The following is a 19,856-nucleotide window of genomic DNA, read 5'->3' on the forward strand; positions in this document are numbered from 1 at the left end:
AAGCTCGGATGGCGAGACCGAGTTGGAGAGTACACATTTCCTTCTCTTCCCCTCCGTCTGGGATTGCATAAGCCGTCGTTAGAATTCCTATGTTCCCCAGATCTCGGCTTTATAACTGAACGAAACGGTTTGTCTGCGGATGTGATCGTTCCTTCCTTCGTAGAAAGACCAATCCCCCTCTCTTTTCGGAAAAATCTCGTCACACACGTTGCGCATCCAAAGTACAAAATTTTATCGATACTTTGTCCTCGATCGGAGAATCGCTTGAATATTCTTCTCTCAGTGAGCTTGGTGTAGAATCGTGCGCAATATATATCGCATCCTCACGTGAAAATTTCAACATTCCTAAGCCACATCAGGATCGAAAATATCCCCCCCGTTCTTGAATATTAACTGAATATCAAATCGCGGCCTTCACAAGAGAACGATGCGGAATATTCGGCCGCTTTTTCGACGATCGATTAAATAATAGCATCAAAGAGAAGAAGAGAAAAACTGAAAGTTTTTTTTTTTTTTTTTTTTTTTTAAGAGCGTTTTATTTTAAGAGACGCTTTCAAAAGATTATTATTCTGCATATATGCATTATTTGGAATAACGATGAGAAGAAATTCGCCTTCGCGCTAATCCCAAATTCTTTTTATACAAAACCGCGACATCAATCGACGGGCCATTATGGAAACCCGATTAGAACGTGGCTCGTAAAATTCACGATGCCAAAGCTCTATGGATATGGACCGATGGTGGTGAAACGAGAGACCGCGGCGCTGGCACAAGCAGTTTAAACTCTCGAAAAAGCCGCCGTCGCGCGCGGAATTTAAGTTCCTAACTATTTGAACGGTTGCCAGAAATAAAGCCCCTGAGGCAGTTGCCGCTGACCAAAAATTATTTCTCAAGTTCTGCAATGCAACTTTATTTTTACGGTAAACGGTCCGCTCGCCGATGCTTAACGACGTTCAAAGACTATAGAAATGAACAACGAAAGTTGTCATTTTGGCGTTCACGCACGATAACATAAACAGCTCATAGAAAAAGAGCGACAGTTTCTTGATTAATGGAAGGATAAGAATGAAAGAAACGTAAAGTCATGATAATAAATGATGCAGCACTGTCTGTTGCAACTTTTACAGATCATTATAGAAATCTTTAACGTGCGATAAGAGCAAACGGCGAATAACGACCAGACGATGTGAGAAAAGGTCGGGAAAATAAGGTAAAACTTGGCAATTCTCGACGTTAAAGAACACATCGGCATATTCTCAAAAGAAATCATTACTCGCGGGTTTTTTAACGTTTGTTCAAAAATAAAAGAATAAATTCAAACAGACCTGCGATATGTATGCTATACGTATAATTTGGAACAAATGTCACCAAATTTTATGACATAAATAATATGACGTAAATAATAGAATATAAAATTAAATACCTGGAATTAAATATATATATATATATATATATATATATATATATATATATATAAATATATATATAAATACTGTGCGCGCATAATTAAACTCATCAGAAAATCATATTAGCAAAGAAAGCCGAAAAATATAAAATCACGATCAAGCTGTTCCAACTGATCGCGTATCTTCCTGCTTGAAATCCTTAATGTATAAGAAAGATCTTTTCACTAGCTGTATCGACATTCGAAGGGTTATGGAAAAATGATACGCTCCAACGGACTTTACAAGTTTTTAAAACAAAAGTCGAATGATATGTAGGAGAATAATATACCACGACCGTTCGTTCCATCATTTGGATCCACGAAATATTCCGTTTATTTCACAGAACATGGAATTTATCCCAACCCTGTACCTCTCTCTCTCTCTCTCTCTCTCTCTCTGGTATTTCGGTCAGATATTTCATAACCCTCTATTGCAGCTACGGTGACTGAAAAATATTTCGATATCTGCATACTTATTGATTTTATTTCTCGCGCTACTTTCTTCTCTCTCCCTTCTCCTCATTTATTCTCTTTCATTTTTTCCTTTTAACTTTCTTATATCATTATGTTTTTTTTCCCATATAATGCAGTTTAACAAACCTGAATATCTGTATTCGTTAAATCGATATTATATAAAGAAATTTATAAAAAAAGTTGTATAAAAATAATACAAGTTTTAAATTACGTTTTAAAAGTACGAAACATCAAGACGTGATATATCTTGATACATCTCATACTAAATATGCATATATCAGTAATTGCATCCACCGTCTCTTGCATAGATATAAGTAAATTTAACTTGAAAAAAAATGTGAGGAAAGAAAAGTTAAAAAAAATATCGCGCGTGTCGACCAATAAGGATACGAGACTTAACTATTTTCTCCGACGAAAAAGATCGTATTCTCGAAATGATATTTTCTACCAGCATTTTTGAAGTGCTTCGTTATCGTAAAATACTTGGTGAAATACGTCACTCACTCTCGTGGTACCGTGATTAATTCACAGTTATCCTATGCGCATAATTATAATCGCTCGCGTTCGAATATATAAATTCTGAAACTCCAAATGTTCCAAGTTCTCTTTTCAACGCGCGCCGGTCTCATTAATCTCGACGGAACTATTTGCTCAACTACTCGCTCAACACGGAGCTAGAACTGACCTATAGAGATACCGTCAAACGTCCTAGATGAAAGCTGAATTTGATCTTCAAAATGTCTATCAGTCTTACGTCTGTCATTAATCAAATATAACTGACAACTGCGATATTGCCGGCTATCAATCAATCATTGGTAGCTGGCTAGGTCAGTCGCGAATTATCCGTTAGCGCATGCCAATTATGCATTGATGATAGATGCTAATGAGATTACTGCTTTAGAACACGATATACCCATTAAAGCTAAATATTTTTATGCACTGCGATTAAAAAAAGACGATGTTATTATGATAATAGGGTAAACTAGGCTATGATGGTCATAGGCTGTATATTTTCTAATAATCGCTACATAGTGCTCTTTTTTTAACCATTATTATAGATAATCGATATTGTAAATATCAATTAATGACTAAGAAAGCGTATTATATAGCGATTATTAGAAAAATTACAGCCTATGGCCATCTATTCCGTATGGCTATCATACCCTAGTTTACCCTATTATAATTTTACATATTTCTCTTATCCTTGTTTTATTCAAAATGCATAGTCATATGAGATCGTGCAACTCATATGTATGTCAAAAGCTAGCTGTATATTATCAAGAGAGAAAAAGAGAAAATTATATATATGAATAAGAAGAAAGAGAGAGAGAGAGAGAGAGAGAGAGAGAGAGAGAGAGAGAGAGAGAGAGAGACAGAGATAGAAGATATGAATAAGAGACGGGACTGCAATTAAGTGGCGTGGAACGCGGGCGTCATGAGAACATCGTTATAGCATCGAGATCACCATTATGCCGCGAAGAGGACGATCCTAACGACGTGGTCGCCACCCGTAATTTATGGTCCAGCGAAAACGCGCCACGAGATGTGTGGATTATATATCTACAGAGAACAAGTTTTCAAAAGTACTTTACAAGAGTGGATTAAGAGAATAATACACGTGGCTTTTGTCATTTTCGTCATTAGCGAAATTAGCCTCATTCGCGTTAATACGCGAGCGAAACTTGGCGATACAGCCCGAAACAAGCACCATAGTGATTACATCAGACCAGAGAAGCGTTTCAAATTGATTATACAGGGTGCTGTAGGTTTTTCCGAACGCGAATTGTTCGATCATTTTGAAATTGAGTGTTGGTTGAAGAAAATTGTTCGTCAATTGGTTAAAATATAGGTTTCTGATTAAATCAAAATCCGGTTGACATAAGCGTCCTTCTCTTTGGCCATTAATATCCGCGGTTTTCGATAATGGCGACGATTCCGAGACACCCTATACAAACGCCGTTGATTTACGAGCCGCACTGCGGTCGTCAGATCAAAGTGCATATCGTTGGTAGCAGTGGGGAATAGCAGCTCTCTTGATTGCTTCGAGGTTGCCAAGTCCCGGACGGTCAAATGAACATACGCGCAATGACGCGCTCACTTACCTGACACCGCTAGATGGACAGTTCTGATTAATGGTGGGTGAGCGCTGACTTGACACTCGTAAAGGCCGGCATCGCGTTCTGTAGCAGAGCGCAAGAGCAATCGCCAGTCATTAGGCTTCTCAAAGGCCAGGGAGAATCTGGAGTCGCTGGCGTATGTATCCAGGCCGATGGTGAGTAAATGGAGCTCCTCCCCCCGTCTACGCACCCAGGATACCTGTAAAAGAAATCGAGATCCGTCATGATCATTTTCGTAAAATATTTTTTAATTTTTAATTAGCCAAAATTGGCTAAAATAAAAAAAAATAACAGTAGAGACGATTTTTTAATAATTAATTCAAGCTATATAAAACAGGAAAAAAAATGCAAATATTTATCGTCTCGCTCCCTTAGTCACTTGCTGATGATCTTCGAAAATTATTAGCTTCGGAGATTCTCTAAAAAAAAAAGGCCACTATTTGCCCTGAGACTTTACACACAAGTGAGCGCGCAGACAGGGCACATTTGTATGCGGTCGAGTTCTGAGTGGACGTGCAAGAATAATCTTGTACCTTTCGCGAAAGCGCCAAGAACACTTTGCATAAATCATGCTCATCGAAGCTAATGGAACAGCGTGCCATAAAAATACGACCATATTACCCGTAAATCACGTTAAGTTATATCGTTAACGGCTGTTTTCTGACGCAAATATATGACCGCATTTTAAATTCGATTGTATCGTCCCCATTTTTCGTTAAGTGCAAATAAAAGCTTTCCGTGTAAACAAAAAAGTTTTGACAGTTTCGACAAATTTAGTCAAGGAGATAAACTCGCAGAATATTTTCAGCATTAATTTTTCTTTCCTTATCGCATCAAGACAGAGGGAGAACGAAAATCGATATATCAGCCTTTCCGCAAAAAAAAAAAAAAAAAAAAAAAAAAGAAGATAAATAAATAGAACTCGCAAAGATATATAATTTGAAACTTCTCCCGATTTGTTTGTAACATGTTCTCGAAACACACATCACACAGCGGAATCTACAAATTTTAATTAATACGAGAAGTAATAAAATATGAGAGGTAACTGCATTCACGGTACATCATGTACAAATTACGCCCTCCGCAGATCGCAACAAATTGAGGGCCAGGTGCGAGATGATGAAAAGTTCTCTTCCGATAATACGTTGAAACAATTTATTCCGATATTCATGATTCGGCACACAAAAGTTTAATAACGGAGAAGTTAAAGAATCGTTAGGCATCGCAGAAACTGCTGTTACAACTATCTCGCTCCCTCTCACCCCGGGGGGGTTCTTTCTCTCTCTCTCTCTCTCTGAAAACGTATACTCAAAATAGAGAACAGAGCGAGAACGAATAATCATTTATCATTATTATAAAGGACTCAGCAATGAATAATTACGTCTTAGTGAGTTTATGTCTAACTAAGTCGCCTGCGCAACATTTAACTTGATTTCCATGCGATGTTCCACAAGCATATCATTTACAACAAGGTATGTTAAATTATGCGTTGTTACCGTTCTGATACTGTAAAGCTTTTCTCTCTCACTTCTACTGCGTAATTTTCCAAAATTATTTATATAAATTAAATACCTCGGTATCATGCGCATATAAACCTAACACCATTTGCTCTCGCGTTTATAATTAGCATAGTTACGTATCGCTTCGCATGTTAAGTGTAACAAGCATGCTTGCCCAGCGTAAAATATGCGGTAAAGTTATGCTGCGAATGGCCATCCGCTGGTCATCGGAGCGAAGCCACCGCAAGAGGTGAAAGGTTAGCAAAGTTTCGATTTTGCATTTATGCGTGCAGAAGACCGTGTTTCCTCTGCCATTCGCGTGAAAGCGGAACAGGCCGCGCTAGCGCATTTATCACATGCAAATTGAGCCACAAACCAAACGTCAAAGCAGCACGTGAGGCCTGTCCACGTTACAGTATATACACGTGCAAGTATACGAGCGCATTATTTCAGAATCCTCGCGCTTTACGTGGAATAATTTATTTATAATAACTGGGTTGTCGATATTCGATTCCTTTAAAATTAATTACATTCTCAATCTATTTCAGATCTTCTAGTTCAGATTTAATTTGCGATGAATATTTTAGTGGATTGATTTTACTTTTCCAACTAATAATAAGTTTTTGCTTAAGATCAAATTATACGGAGTAATGTATGCGTAGTAAATGTTAGCATTAAACTTTACTTGAGATGGTCTATTAATATAAATTTTCAATACTTAACCAAAGTGTTATCATATGTATCACTCCGTATGTTTAATACACAGAGTTTGATGATATTGTGGATTATTCATAAAATATTTATAGATACGTTGGTTCGCGCACGCGAGCATGCAGCACGCAGACATTCGTCAAATTAACGATTTATATATTCAATGTTTCGGTTGTTGATCAATACATGGCAATATGCTGTTTGTTTATTTACTCCATTTTCAGCAAATATTTATCTCGGATGTACCGCACATGTACAAGCGACTTCCTCTTTTATATTCCATCAGCAACGTGTTATTCCCATTTTACGTTTGGAAGTATATCAAAGAATGTAATGGAAATGTTATACGCCAATCAATTTTCATTCAAGTTTAGCGCAAAATCGTCCAATAAATTTGTGAAAACACGTTATATCTACGCAACATGTTAATTGTTTTGAAAATGTTACACATTTCCTATTTCATCTTCTGTGCCAAACAAACATTCAATATATGATATTGAATTTCTAAATGTTTCGTATGTTTCAAATTCCATGTCTCTAGATGTTACTTGATATTTGCTGATGATTTGCTTTGACAAAAGTAAAAACTTGTTAAAACATTCCAATTTGAGGTTCAAATTTATCGTCAAATTTCGTCGCCTTAATGTAAAGATTTTGAAAATTCTTTTACTTCACAATTTGTAAGCATAATATTTCAATAATATTATATCTTAAAATGGAGATTCGTGATACAGATAATACTGAATAGCAAATAGTATTGAAATACTTAAAGTTTCAAAATTCGTTAGCCTCTCTAGCGCGAAGCCTCTTAAATCACCACGAAACGCGCTAGAGTTATGTGGTTACAACTTTAACGGTAGAGATCTCGTTTCGGCCAACCGTGATCTCTGACGCTTGTCGAAATCCGTAAAGTCAGTTCTAACTGGAATTCGGACCGCCAGGCACAAAGGTAAGAAAATTGGATTCGCTGGTCCATCGATAGAACGACGAGAGAGAGAACCGCAATCGAACTCCATGTCATCGACAATTGTGTGCAAAAGTTGAAAAAATGACGTCGCATCGACGAAGCGCTCAAACGCGTATCTTGAAAACGACGGGAAACGAGGGGAAATAACTTCATTGTCCATCGTTGGAAAAGCGTCATCGAAGAGGAGTCACGTTTGCAAAACTTTAATTAGTCCTTGAACCTCTTATTGACAAGCTGAGCAGCAAAACTTTGGCCATAGATAGAAGGAAGCTGCTAAGGCTCATCAGCGATGACGCGAGGTGAACTAAATACAAGATAATAGACAAAGCAAACGCGACTTGGGAGGCAAAAAATAATTAATTAAAAATAATTTAGACGTGAAGTGCAAAACGGTACGAGACTTTCTCCAAGAAAAGAAAAACAAAATATATCTCATAGGAAAAAGCTCGGAAACGTCGACGAGTAATTGCTGGCGTAATTGTACGCTTTTACTGAATTCACAAAAAGATTTTCCTCGCGATCTTGTATTACGTATAATGATGAAGCAGTTGTTCAAATAAGTACAGTTAATTAAAACATAGCGAAAAACGCGATATATAATGAGTCACACGTCTAATACGCATAATATGTGTAAACTTTTTATACATAATTAAATATTTTATATATTATATATTTTATATATATATATATATATATATATATATATATATATATATATAAAAGGATAAGATATATATTTAAAGATTTTTGCCAAGTTTTATCTCTTCTCTTTTCCTTTCTTCTCGCTTTAATATATTTTCACATTATGGTATATAAACTATATAGCAATCTCGTACATAAGCGCGCAGCTGTGGCATTTATAATACAAAGGCACACATTATCCTAACCACATGCGTACACGTATTGGCATATCCAGCTGCAGATACATGCAGTCTTGAGCTATGAGCTATAGCTCAAGACTCACACGGATGTAGATTGTGATATACCAGCTCATAACGCTTAATAATTCAATCCTCTCTGTGAATCGAATTACGCCAATAATATGATAATATTTAACAGAGAAAGCGTAATAATAAAAACGAATGAATATTCGAATAGATAGTCGGGAGATATTTCGAGTATAAAGTTATATATTCTACATAATAATAGAAAATTTTACAATAAAAATTTTAATAGCGTCACCAAATGAAAATCTGGTAAAATTTAATTGAATAATTTAACTAAAACGTTACAAATGTAAAATTTTATTATATTATCGTTGCAGTTATTATTATAGATTTATACATTAATTTTAATTAACTCACAATCATCAGTTGAATCAAAAATGAAAAATGTAAAATATGTATTTTAATCTCAGCCACCATTTTGTTTTCAAACTTTAATTTCAGTTCGTTATTGTTTTATACATAAAATAATTAATAATCCTACAATTATCAGCATGCATTTGAGTATTAATTATATGTAAATATTTTAACATATAATTACGTGTTATATGAATTAATATTAGAATTTCAGATTTCTAATTTGTACATCTAAAATTATTTAAAAAACTTTTATTTAGCTTCCAATTATTTTAAAGCAAGTATCTTTCTCGATTAGATATCAAAAAGCAATATCACTAGGAGTCACAATATTGCATTACTAAAAAGACAATCTAACATGCGATTCCCTTTGGAACTAATGCGCACGACGGATCAGTGCGAGTGGACAATTGAGAAGCACTTACATCCTTATTTCATTTACATATTAATCAACTATGCAACTTCTATCGAATAACACAAAAAAAAGAGAAATAAAACATATGAAATCCAAGAGAGTTTTAATCAAGGTAATTTTTAATCAAGAGTTTTACTTTATTTAATTAAAACCGCTCCTACATCATCGATTTAATAATTTCGGAAAAATATGTTATGTATTAAAATTAAAATCTTAAAAAAATCAAGAGAGCTTAACTAATTATTTTACGTGCAACATTATAGTTGTTGGAAATGCATATTATTTTATAATCTAATAAATTTCTTTAATGTGTTTTGATATATATTAAATATACCACATTGCATACATTACCGTAAATAATTTACTCAAACTGACACGCGTATAATTCAATATTATACAAACTGTAAGTAACATATACTGTAAAATGTGTATAAATAACATAAATTATTGCCACATAAAATACACGATTTTACCGTCCAAATACCAGATTTACTAGCTCAGAAATCGATATATTATTGTATTTGCATGATATATATGACTGTAAGCAAAAATATTCCTTAAATATACATATATTGAAAGTGATGTTTTCTCCTCGATCTACGACTACTCATATTTGTTTTAAGCAATACATTAATTTGTGTATAATATCACATATCATCGTAGAGAAAGTCTCGACTCGCTTGTAATTAATACTAGTTGCTACCTTTCCCAGATAATTATAAACTTGAGTATGGCGTGAGACGAGAATGCCGTTAAAAGTTCGGTCAACACACGCGTTATATGCAGAAAGTCGCGAAAACGGGAAGAAGTTCGAAATGACTTCGAGACAATTCAAAGTACGGAAGTTCTGCTTATAGGAACCGCAGCTATTTGCATCGCGCTAGCAACTTCAAATTATATATATATCGTTTTATTTTACTTGGTTGCAATTCTCGCGCTTAACAATTTAAAAAAAAAATTTCATTGACAAATAACAAAATATAATTAAAATCATATTATATATGCAATATATTATAAAATATTATGAATTATGAAATACAAACAATTTTGAAAGTAAGTCTTTTTTTTCATCCACGGGTTCATTGACTAATTTGAATACAAGTTTTTCTTTTGATAGTATATACATACATATATGTGCAAATTCGAAACTTTAAAATGAAAATTGAATAGTGGTAGTTCGAAACAAGTATATACATAATATGTCGATAAAATATGCAGGCTGAAATATTTTACATAAATTGATTATTTCATCAGCCAACAGATGGGAGCTTATGGACATGGGTTGTCTTTAAGTAGTTTTAGTCAATCATTCTTCGTACTTGCCCGAACACTAAGCGACTGAGAATAAACAGCTGAAACAGCAAATTCATGATCCTTCGTTAGAGAGTAGCTCTTATTAACATTATTGATCGCAAGAAAAGAAAAGAGTCTTTGTTACTATTAATGAAGTTACCGTTCCATAGTTTTTTCAACATTAAACAGAATAAAATAAACAACTTTCCGCCTTTGTTATCACGGGGAAAAACATTTTATTTATCTGATATATATGTCTATATATACATCTGGTATACATATATTATGTATATACTATATATATATTCTAATAAATTATTAAAATGTTTCTAAACTTTCGTGTATATGTAATATTTATTTATAACACACACACACATATATATATATATATATATATATATATATATATACAGGGTGTACCAAAATGCGCGATAATAATTTTAATGACAAATTCTTTGTAACATTTTAAGACGAAAGTTCGAATACGAAAATGCCGAGGCTATAATATTTTTCAAATTAGAAAGATTTAAAGATCACGAGTAACGTGACTAGAATTTCGCGCGCTCGGAGATGGCAAAATGATCAGTAACAAAAAATTCAAGAGTTTTATTAAGAATTTATTTCTGCTTATCTGTAAGAAGTTATAAAAACAGTTTAAAATGTTTTTATTCAATAGTTTAATATACCGATAATCAATGTGTCATTTGTCACATTTGGTTCATATGGGTCAAATTCTCGTAGTAAGATTTATTGGTAAAATTATTTCTTACAAATAAGCAGAAATAGATTCTTAATAAAACGCTTGAATTTTTAACAATAATTTTACTTCGTTACTGACCATTTTGCCATCCCTGAGCGCGCGAAATTTTAGTCCTATCCTGTTATTCGTGATCTTTAAATCTTTTCAATTTGAAAATTATTATAGCCTCGGCATTTTCGTATTCGAACTTTCGTCTTAAAATGTTACAAAGAATTTTTCATTAAAATTATTATCACGCATTTTGGTACACCCTGTATATATATATATATATATATATATATATATATATATATATATATGTGTGTGTGTATGTGTGTGTGTGTGTGTGTGTGTGTGTAAACTAAAACAATGCCTCATAAATATTAGAAATAATTAGCGTTTATTAAGAACAGGAAATTTTCTTCGAACATACCAAAAATATCAGTTATAACATAAATTCCTTCTAAAGCATGCTCTTAAGAATATTTGACATATTTATAAAGAATGATTTGATAAAGAAGAGTACATTAAATTCCTCTATAAATAAAACATATGTATTTAAAGAATTTTAATTTAATATATTTGTTTGCACGACATAACGTAACATAATCCTAATTTCGTAATATCGTGTAAAATCGATATTTTATCGATGTATTATTCAATTTATTTTATAAATATATTCTCGATAAATTTTTTTTAAAAATCACAATATTTCTTAAATAAATTTCAAAACTTCGCAACAATGCAAATAAATACATACAATTCTTTTCCACTATATGAAACAACTTCAGCGAACCTATCGCACTCCCACTTAAAAAGATTGAATTCCAAGCACTCGCAAACCAACGAGCGAAATGTTCCACTATACTGTTTGTGAATGCTTCCTACGCGACTGGAGCTTTGCTCGAGAGATTGGTAAGTTCAGCAACGATTTATAGATCACGATAGATCGTAAATGTAACGATGCACTTACGCTATTCTTTTTTATGATAAACGATGTATCGACAAACATGCATTTCTCATATAAAGTAGTTTGTAGTTGAAATAGATGGATGTGTACATGTTTTTGTCGCGTTAATGTATTGAATTTTAATAAGTCTTCTAAAAAAATGAAATTTTATGAAAGAACTATTAATAATTTAAGGAACTATTAGTAATTTTAAAGAATAGAAAATTCATCATTGATATTGAATTTTAACAAGTCTTCTAAAAAAGTGAAATTTTATGAAAGGACTATTAATAATTTAAGAAAGTATTAGTAATTTAAAAAAATAGAATAGAAAATTCATCATTGATATTGAATTTTAACAAGTCTTCTAAAAAAAGTGAAATTTTATGAAAGGACTATTAATAATTTAAGAAACTATTAGTAATTTTAAAAAATAGAATAGAAAATTCATCAATGATTTACAAAATTATTACAAATAAATTTTTTTTTTCCTTGTAAAGCCAAAGCGGAATTATCTGTCACATTGTGTCAATATTGGTATTTGCTGACAGCGAAGTGCTACTTGTCTTAAGAGCCTCAGCAATATCAAGTTCGAAACTGTTCCAAAGGTTCACGACTACTAGTTTCTGCTGAATGCTCTCGTTACGTTTATATGCTAGGATTAGATAGCTTTAAGCTCGATAGGTATATATCGATCAGAAATAGTGCCATGCGAAGAAACGTTACGTAAATGGTAAATGTATTTGTGTCCTGGAATTAGTAAACCACAAAGCTTCGAGTGAAAACGATTTGTAGGTATTATTATATACTAAAGTACTGTCCACCCTCGTAATATTATTGTTTATGTAAATCATTGCAGTTTCACAGTCACAAATAATATTATTACAAATGTCACAGAGAGAGAGAGAGAGAGAGAGAGAGAGAGAGAGAGAGAGAGAGAGAGAGAGAAAATCTCTATTAAAATATATTTATAAATATATTTCGATATTTTTACGCACTATTGTAAATGTAAAAACTTTAATTTATATAGATAATTATATTATACATATATAAATAAATTACATATATCGCACATAACATATTTTTATTTATTCAATATTGATTTGCTCAATAAATAGACAGTTTCTTAAATTTAAATGAAGAAAGCTCATTTTTTATATGGGTTTCCGCATATAAAATTATATCTCAAATTTTAGATCAGTGAAGCATCATTGAAAACTTTATAAATACATTAATCAAAATCTATTCAGTTTATATTTTATAAATGAGGACTTAAAAAAAGAACTAATTTTGCTATCTATCTATGCTTGCAAGCTTTTTCCATTTATTAAGTTGATTTGTTTTTTAAATAAAACTTGAGCACTTTCATAATCATGTATATTTGATTCTTTAGTATTACTTATTCAAAAAACATTAATCAATTATTTTTCGCGAATAAATCAAACACTATCAAAATAGATTTTCCGTTTTATTTTATAACGAATTATCTTTTTCTGAGTTATTTTGTAACGAATATGTTAACAAAAAATAATATAAATCATTTAAATCATTTACATTGTACAAAAATGTAACACGGTAAAAAAACAGATTAAATTAAATAATTTATTATTACATTTATAAAAATTTGCTGTTATTTCGAATTATAAATTGTTTATTGCAATACTATAAATGATAATTTAATCTTTAAATATACTTGGAGTCAAAAGTATTTCATCTCGCGTTTTGAATTTTTTGGTTTAAATTATGTCTTTTTCGGATTAAAATTGGAGAATAATCAGTAGCTACTTAATTCTTGTAAAAAAATTCCCTGAAAATTCTCTGATTTTCCAGGTATTTTTGTTCACAACTCCAAGTGAAGAGAATATTTTCAAAATTTTTTTAATACAACTTTCTCTAAAATAATTTTTTTTATTACATACATTTTCTAATGTTTTTCATGAAAGAAAAACATAAAGCTTCTTAAGCCTTAAGTGCTAGATTTGTAAAAACTGAATAACTTTCATAAGATAAGCATTTTTTACTTTCACAAAATTTTCATTTCTTTACCAATTTCTTTAAAAATTAAAAAGTATATATATTATATATTTCATAAGTTAAATTAAATATTATGTTAAGATATTGAGTATATAAACAATATATATATATATATAATATTTTTTAAACGCATAATTTATTTAGCTAGCTAAAACTGGTATGTGTGAAGATGACATTTTACTTCGTGGAAAATCACTAATTGTTGAGAGTTTTAGCTTTATTTTTAATAGTTCTAGAGTTCTTCACAAATTAAATAAATATCTCTGACCATTAAATCACAAAAATTACTCAGAACTGCTGAAACGTCAAGTTCACGCTTGCGTCTCACTTTGCCGATGATTTTTTAAGCATTTTTTACCAGATTTTAAGCGATTGAAAATTTCACAATAGTTCTATACGTAAAAATTATTAATTAAGCAAATTAAATTGAATTAAACACTGTTCATTTTTCGATCTTTTCTATCAATTAATGATATTTTGTGTTATTTTGTAATCACTTTTTAACTTCCAGAAAAATTCTATACATAAAAATTATTGGAATATTTATTAAACAAATTAGATATCGCCTGAAATGTCAAACATATAAATATTGAGATGAGACGCTGGTCACATTTCAATTGTTCTATCGACTTTAAATAAAATTTCATGTTATTTTTTTATTGTTTTGCAATTATTTATACTTTCTGAACAAATTTTTATAAGTACGCGTAAAAATTATTAGAATACTTATTAAAAATTAGATTGAGACGTCGATATAACACGGAAATAATAATTTATATAATTAATATTCTAATAATTGTTGCACATAGAAATTTTTATAAATCTATTGCAGCACTCTGAAAGCGTTTAAAATTTTGCAAGGATGCTAAAAAAAAATCGTCGAAAGACAAAATGATACGTAGCGTGAACCTGGCATCTTATGTTAGTTATCCCAATTTTTTCCCGGGCATTTTTTATTTGTTTAATCTTGTATCAAGAATTTTAAGAACTATTAAAAATAGAGCCAAAACTGTTAATAAGTAATGAGTGTTTCACAAAGTGAGACCCAGCTTCATACACACCCGAATGGAATTGCATGAAATATGCTATGCGATAATGACGACAAAAAAAATAATTTCGCGAATAATACGCAATAAATTATCTAATTGCTTTCACAAAGCTTGATGCCAGGCCTGTTCATTTTCTCTTAATCTTTCGTTGATGCATTTGCAAAAGCACTCACAAAACACCCGCATGATATTTTGCACGACGATACATATTACGTTTATTGATACAAGAATTCCATGTCGAATCTTTCACCGCGGTATTCCTTCTCACTTACATGCGCACGAATATTTACAAAATCATACGGCGTACAGCGTGTTATATACAAATAAAAATTCTGTAAGCATTAGATAGCGACCCAAAATATTGTCGAGATATACGCGCAAATAACAACACTTTAAAAGAACAGCGACAAAATGAAAGACACACGGACAAGGAGCTCGACAGACGCGCATCGAACACCGACGTAGCTACAGAGACCGCTGATTAATAAAGAACACTTTTTTTTTATTTTTTATTTTCTTTGATCTCGTGCTGTCCGTCTTACCTACAATTCGGTGTACTTTTTCGCGGATTAATAGATGTGGATATAATAAAACGAACATTTGTCTTTCAATTCTGTACCCCCAACACTCGTTCGCACGTATTGTTCACTTTTCCTCCGTCCCCCTCTCCTCGCCCCATCCGAAATTCGAATTACCGTTTGCGACGAATTCGCGATTGTTAGACACGTCTCTTTGATACTCGCAGATATCTGTCGACACTCGGATACTTCTCGAAATGTTACAGAACTCGCGACGTTTGTCGGTTAAACAAGTAGCCGCCAAAATACGCGCAAAAGCAACGGCATGTAGAAACATGACGGCGAAACGACGAAGTTGCAGGATCGAACGATCTCGAAGATCACGAAACACCACCAGTTGCGACAAATAAGTACGGAACAAGTTTGCCTCGAGGCTATGGCTCGTCACTAAACCTCGATTGCCCAAACTCTCACTCCCGATATACGTTTGCACGCGATATAATATTGTATGTATAATATTTGCAATCGTGGAATAACATATATACACGAAGTCACGATGATATTTTTATTCAATAATATTATATGCGAATAAAAGACAAATATTATGTTTATAAGAAGGAATATTCATTTACAAACAATAAAAAAATATATAATTATATCGATATATGGATAAATTTATTTGTAAAGACATTAATGACGTCTTCAATTATATACAATTAATTTATTATAGGCAAGTGGCGATACGAGCGTCTCACTTCGGTACTTTTATGTCCGGAATCTCGAACGATTTAATTTGTTTTTATATATATAATTAATATTCTAATAATTTTTACACATATAGAACTTTTTGCAGAACTATTGTAGAATTTTCCAGTACTTAAAATCTGATAAGAAATGCTAAAAAAAATTGTCAGCGGGCAAAATAAGTAACGTGAACTTGGCGTCTCAATTTGTTCCAAGTTATTTTTTTTTTTTTTTTTTTTTTTTGTTAATAGCCATAACTATTTGTTTAATCTATCAAGAACTCTCAATTAATGAAGTTACCATAAAGTGGCGCCAGTTTCACACACACGGCTGACTGTTTACAATATAAGAGCAGAATTATCAAAAAGAAAATTTTTGATAAAATTCCCTCAATCATCATAAAATTCCGTGAATTTCCTTGATTTTTCTAGATACAAAAAAATCTCTGAAAATTCCAAGTTTTTTCATGTTTTTCCAGGAAGTAGATACCCTATTATATTAATGTATAAATCATTGAATGAAATGATTCAAGTATGGCAAGTAATACGTCTATCATTTAATAATGGTAGGTATATTTCGCAAGATTTGTGTTACACATTTTATGTGTCTTATTCGATCAAAATCTATCGTGCAAGTAAACAACGTATATTAGAGCAATGACGTTTTTCAAATATCAGATGTGCAGAATTTTCATTTCAATTCGTATACTTATCCACATTTATATTATAATTCAATTGAAATTTTATGTTATAATACAATAAAATCATTCTAAATGGAACATATATATTATTTGCTAGAATCGTCGCAACGAGTAACGCGTGAATTTAATCACGTGATTTTCGGATCGTAATGTTGTGCAATCGTAGTTTTCGCGTAGTTTCTACGTTTCGCTCTCCCATCGTAATATAATAAGATTTGCGTCGTACGCGATCAATGGCAGTACCGTACAAAGTACCGCGAAACCATCGTATTCTGCTAATTAGTGCGCGCAAGATCGTAATTAAGTATGTTTTTGAATAAATATCGTGTAAGTTTCATGAAGGAACAGCAAAGATGAAAAGAGAAGAAGATTCAAGAAAAGACATCAAGCGATAGCGAAGTAATCGTTCAGCAATATATAATTTATTTAGTTTATTGTTTGTGAACTTAATTATTTTCACTATATCCCCGCAAAATATTTTATTGACATTAATATTAATATTTATAGTATATTACATTACACAAACTTCAGTTTTCTAATATTTTTCATAATCAATTCATATTTATTAATAACTTGATTATATAAATAAAATTTAAAATTCACTAAAATGACATAAGAGTCAATAACTAGAATTAGAATGTTAAAATGTCGAATTAAACAAAGTTTATTCCTTTCATACATTGATTTCAAATCTGTTCTTAATGAGAAATATTCTGAGATATACATTAATAATTCTTGTTTTGGACATAAATTGGCTTCTCTAGAAAAATTTGAATAAATATGAGATCTTAAAAGATATAAAAGATTGCGAGAAATGTTATAACTGTCATTTATATCATAGTGATACAGCAGCAGCAGCCACAAAATTTGGAGGAAAATATCCCACTGCTATTCACGGAATTTCCTTTGGGAGAATTAAGATGAGCTAAGTGCCGCATAGTAGCTGCACATGAGAGAGGAGATGGGAAAACCAACAAGATCTCTTCATAAAACAATGTAAAGTGTTTGAATTTTAGACGACGACGTAACATCACATACGTTAAAAATGTTATTATATTCATTCTTTTATAGATATATACATATATTCGTGTTTTACGAAAGCGTTTTAAAAAGAGATTTTAACAATAAAATATTATTCTACCGTATACTTTGTTAAAATCGTAAAATAATATCTCATTTATATTAAAGATTTATATAAATTTATATAAACAGAAATTTTAGAATATTAATTACAAAGATTTATTATGTCGATATGCAATAAAAACTGCATGATTCAAATTTATAGGTACATTCATGTATTATATTTAATAGTTATTCTCAAAAGATGAAAACCATGTAACTTACCTTAAGAGTGTTTTGTAAATTTTGTACCCTGCAGTGCATGTAGACTTGAGAACCAAGTTGCACGGTAATGTTGCTTTCAGGATCCTCGAAAAATGGCCTCGGTTCAGGAGTGCCGCCTGTTTCAGTCACGAAACTCTCCACCTCATACACCTACAATAAAAAATGCACTAAAATTTACATCCGCGCGCTTTCTATTATTTAATATGTTTGTAATATAATTAAGGAAACCACAGTTTGCTTTTAAAGCAACAGAAACTGTATATATAGTTATAACCACTATGTAGTTAATTCTAAATCCACATAATGTTTCAAGCAAAATGCAATAAACGAGGAATACAAAATGCTTGAACATTCGTTGTACGAGCAATGTCGTATATTTGTTATTTTGATGATTTATATATAAAAATCGCTTGAAATGCAAATATTTTAAAAACAAGAATAAATTTATTTACATTAATAAAAAATAAAAATGCATTTTGTATGGCGAGAATTATTCGAGAGACATAAGAAAGGTTAATATGTTAAATATAAAAAAATATATTAATATGCTATTATAACAATCATTATTTCAGTTTATTTTTAAAATATAATTACGATCAATCTTATTAAGATCAGTGCATCATATTCATATCTTATTGGAATATTGAAATATTCCAAAAATAAATAAACTTGTATTGTTTTGTTAAAAAGTAAGTAAAATATATATACATAAAACATTGGAAATAAAATGAGATTTTCTCCAGAGAGAATTTAAATATTATACATAGAAGTAACTTAAGCAACTCGGAAAGTCTGACAATAAATGCAACTTACCTCTGTGAAAGGTGAACTAAGTTCATGCCAAATTGAGCGTGGTAAGTTTTCAAATCCTGGAAATGGCTTCGCACCTGCAACAGAATTTCAAAAAAGAAATTTTTTAATATTAATTTTTATAAATAGCGAAAAATATGTTTTGTATCTTATATAAAAACAAAATGATAGATTGTAAACAAAGTATTCCAGAATTAATGCCATATATTTTATCTTCATATCCTATGACCAATTTATGATCAAATTTTGCATAAAATAGATATATTACTTAACATGTATAAAAAATAAATAAAATATTCTCTCCTTGTTTTCGTGTTTAATAATGTTTCAACATTTTGAAAAAAAGAAAATAAAAATAAAAATCAAGGAATGCTGCGAAAAAAGGTAGCAAAAGTTTCAGATATCGAAGCGGAAGTTCAATCATAAACGAGAAGAAGCAAGACGTCAAATATATCAAATCGGTAAACGGAAAAAATTTTGCACTTGTCTGCGATGAAAAAAAAAGTAAGTTTTTGACACAAGTTTACTGAATTTTCGTTCATTTTTGTTGTTTAGGATATTGTCGTTTTTTAAATCAAATTAAATTTTAATTTTTTATTTTCTAAATTCGCTATAAAGCATCTCTTTAATACTATGCTATAATTTAATAGGTGCATGTTTTCCCTTTAGGAATAGTTAAGTCTGTGTTTTTTTGCCTATCGGATTGATTCTTTGTGGCTATTTCTTCCGTATGCCTTTTTTCACAGTG

At 31.4% G+C, this 19,856-nt stretch overlaps 1 protein-coding gene across 5 annotated transcripts in view; it reads right to left on the bottom strand.

Annotated features, from left to right (window-relative positions):
- LOC140664577 (zwei Ig domain protein zig-8) overlaps positions 1 to 19,856 on the bottom strand; it is a 123,248-nt gene that overhangs the window by 63,509 nt on the left and 39,883 nt on the right. For all 5 annotated transcript variants that reach the window (XM_072889785.1, XM_072889784.1, XM_072889782.1 and 2 more), the window contains 3 exons: positions 19,112 to 19,185; positions 18,299 to 18,448; positions 4,021 to 4,234 (listed from right to left, as the gene is read on the bottom strand). In XM_072889785.1, coding sequence (XP_072745886.1) covers positions 4,021 to 4,234; positions 18,299 to 18,448; positions 19,112 to 19,185 — 438 coding nt within the window. The remainder of the gene's footprint in view (positions 1 to 4,020; positions 4,235 to 18,298; positions 18,449 to 19,111; positions 19,186 to 19,856) is intronic.

The sequence above is a fragment of the Anoplolepis gracilipes genome, chromosome 4 (assembly GCF_047496725.1).
Source record: "Anoplolepis gracilipes chromosome 4, ASM4749672v1, whole genome shotgun sequence".
Classification (NCBI taxonomy): domain Eukaryota; kingdom Metazoa; phylum Arthropoda; class Insecta; order Hymenoptera; family Formicidae; genus Anoplolepis; species Anoplolepis gracilipes.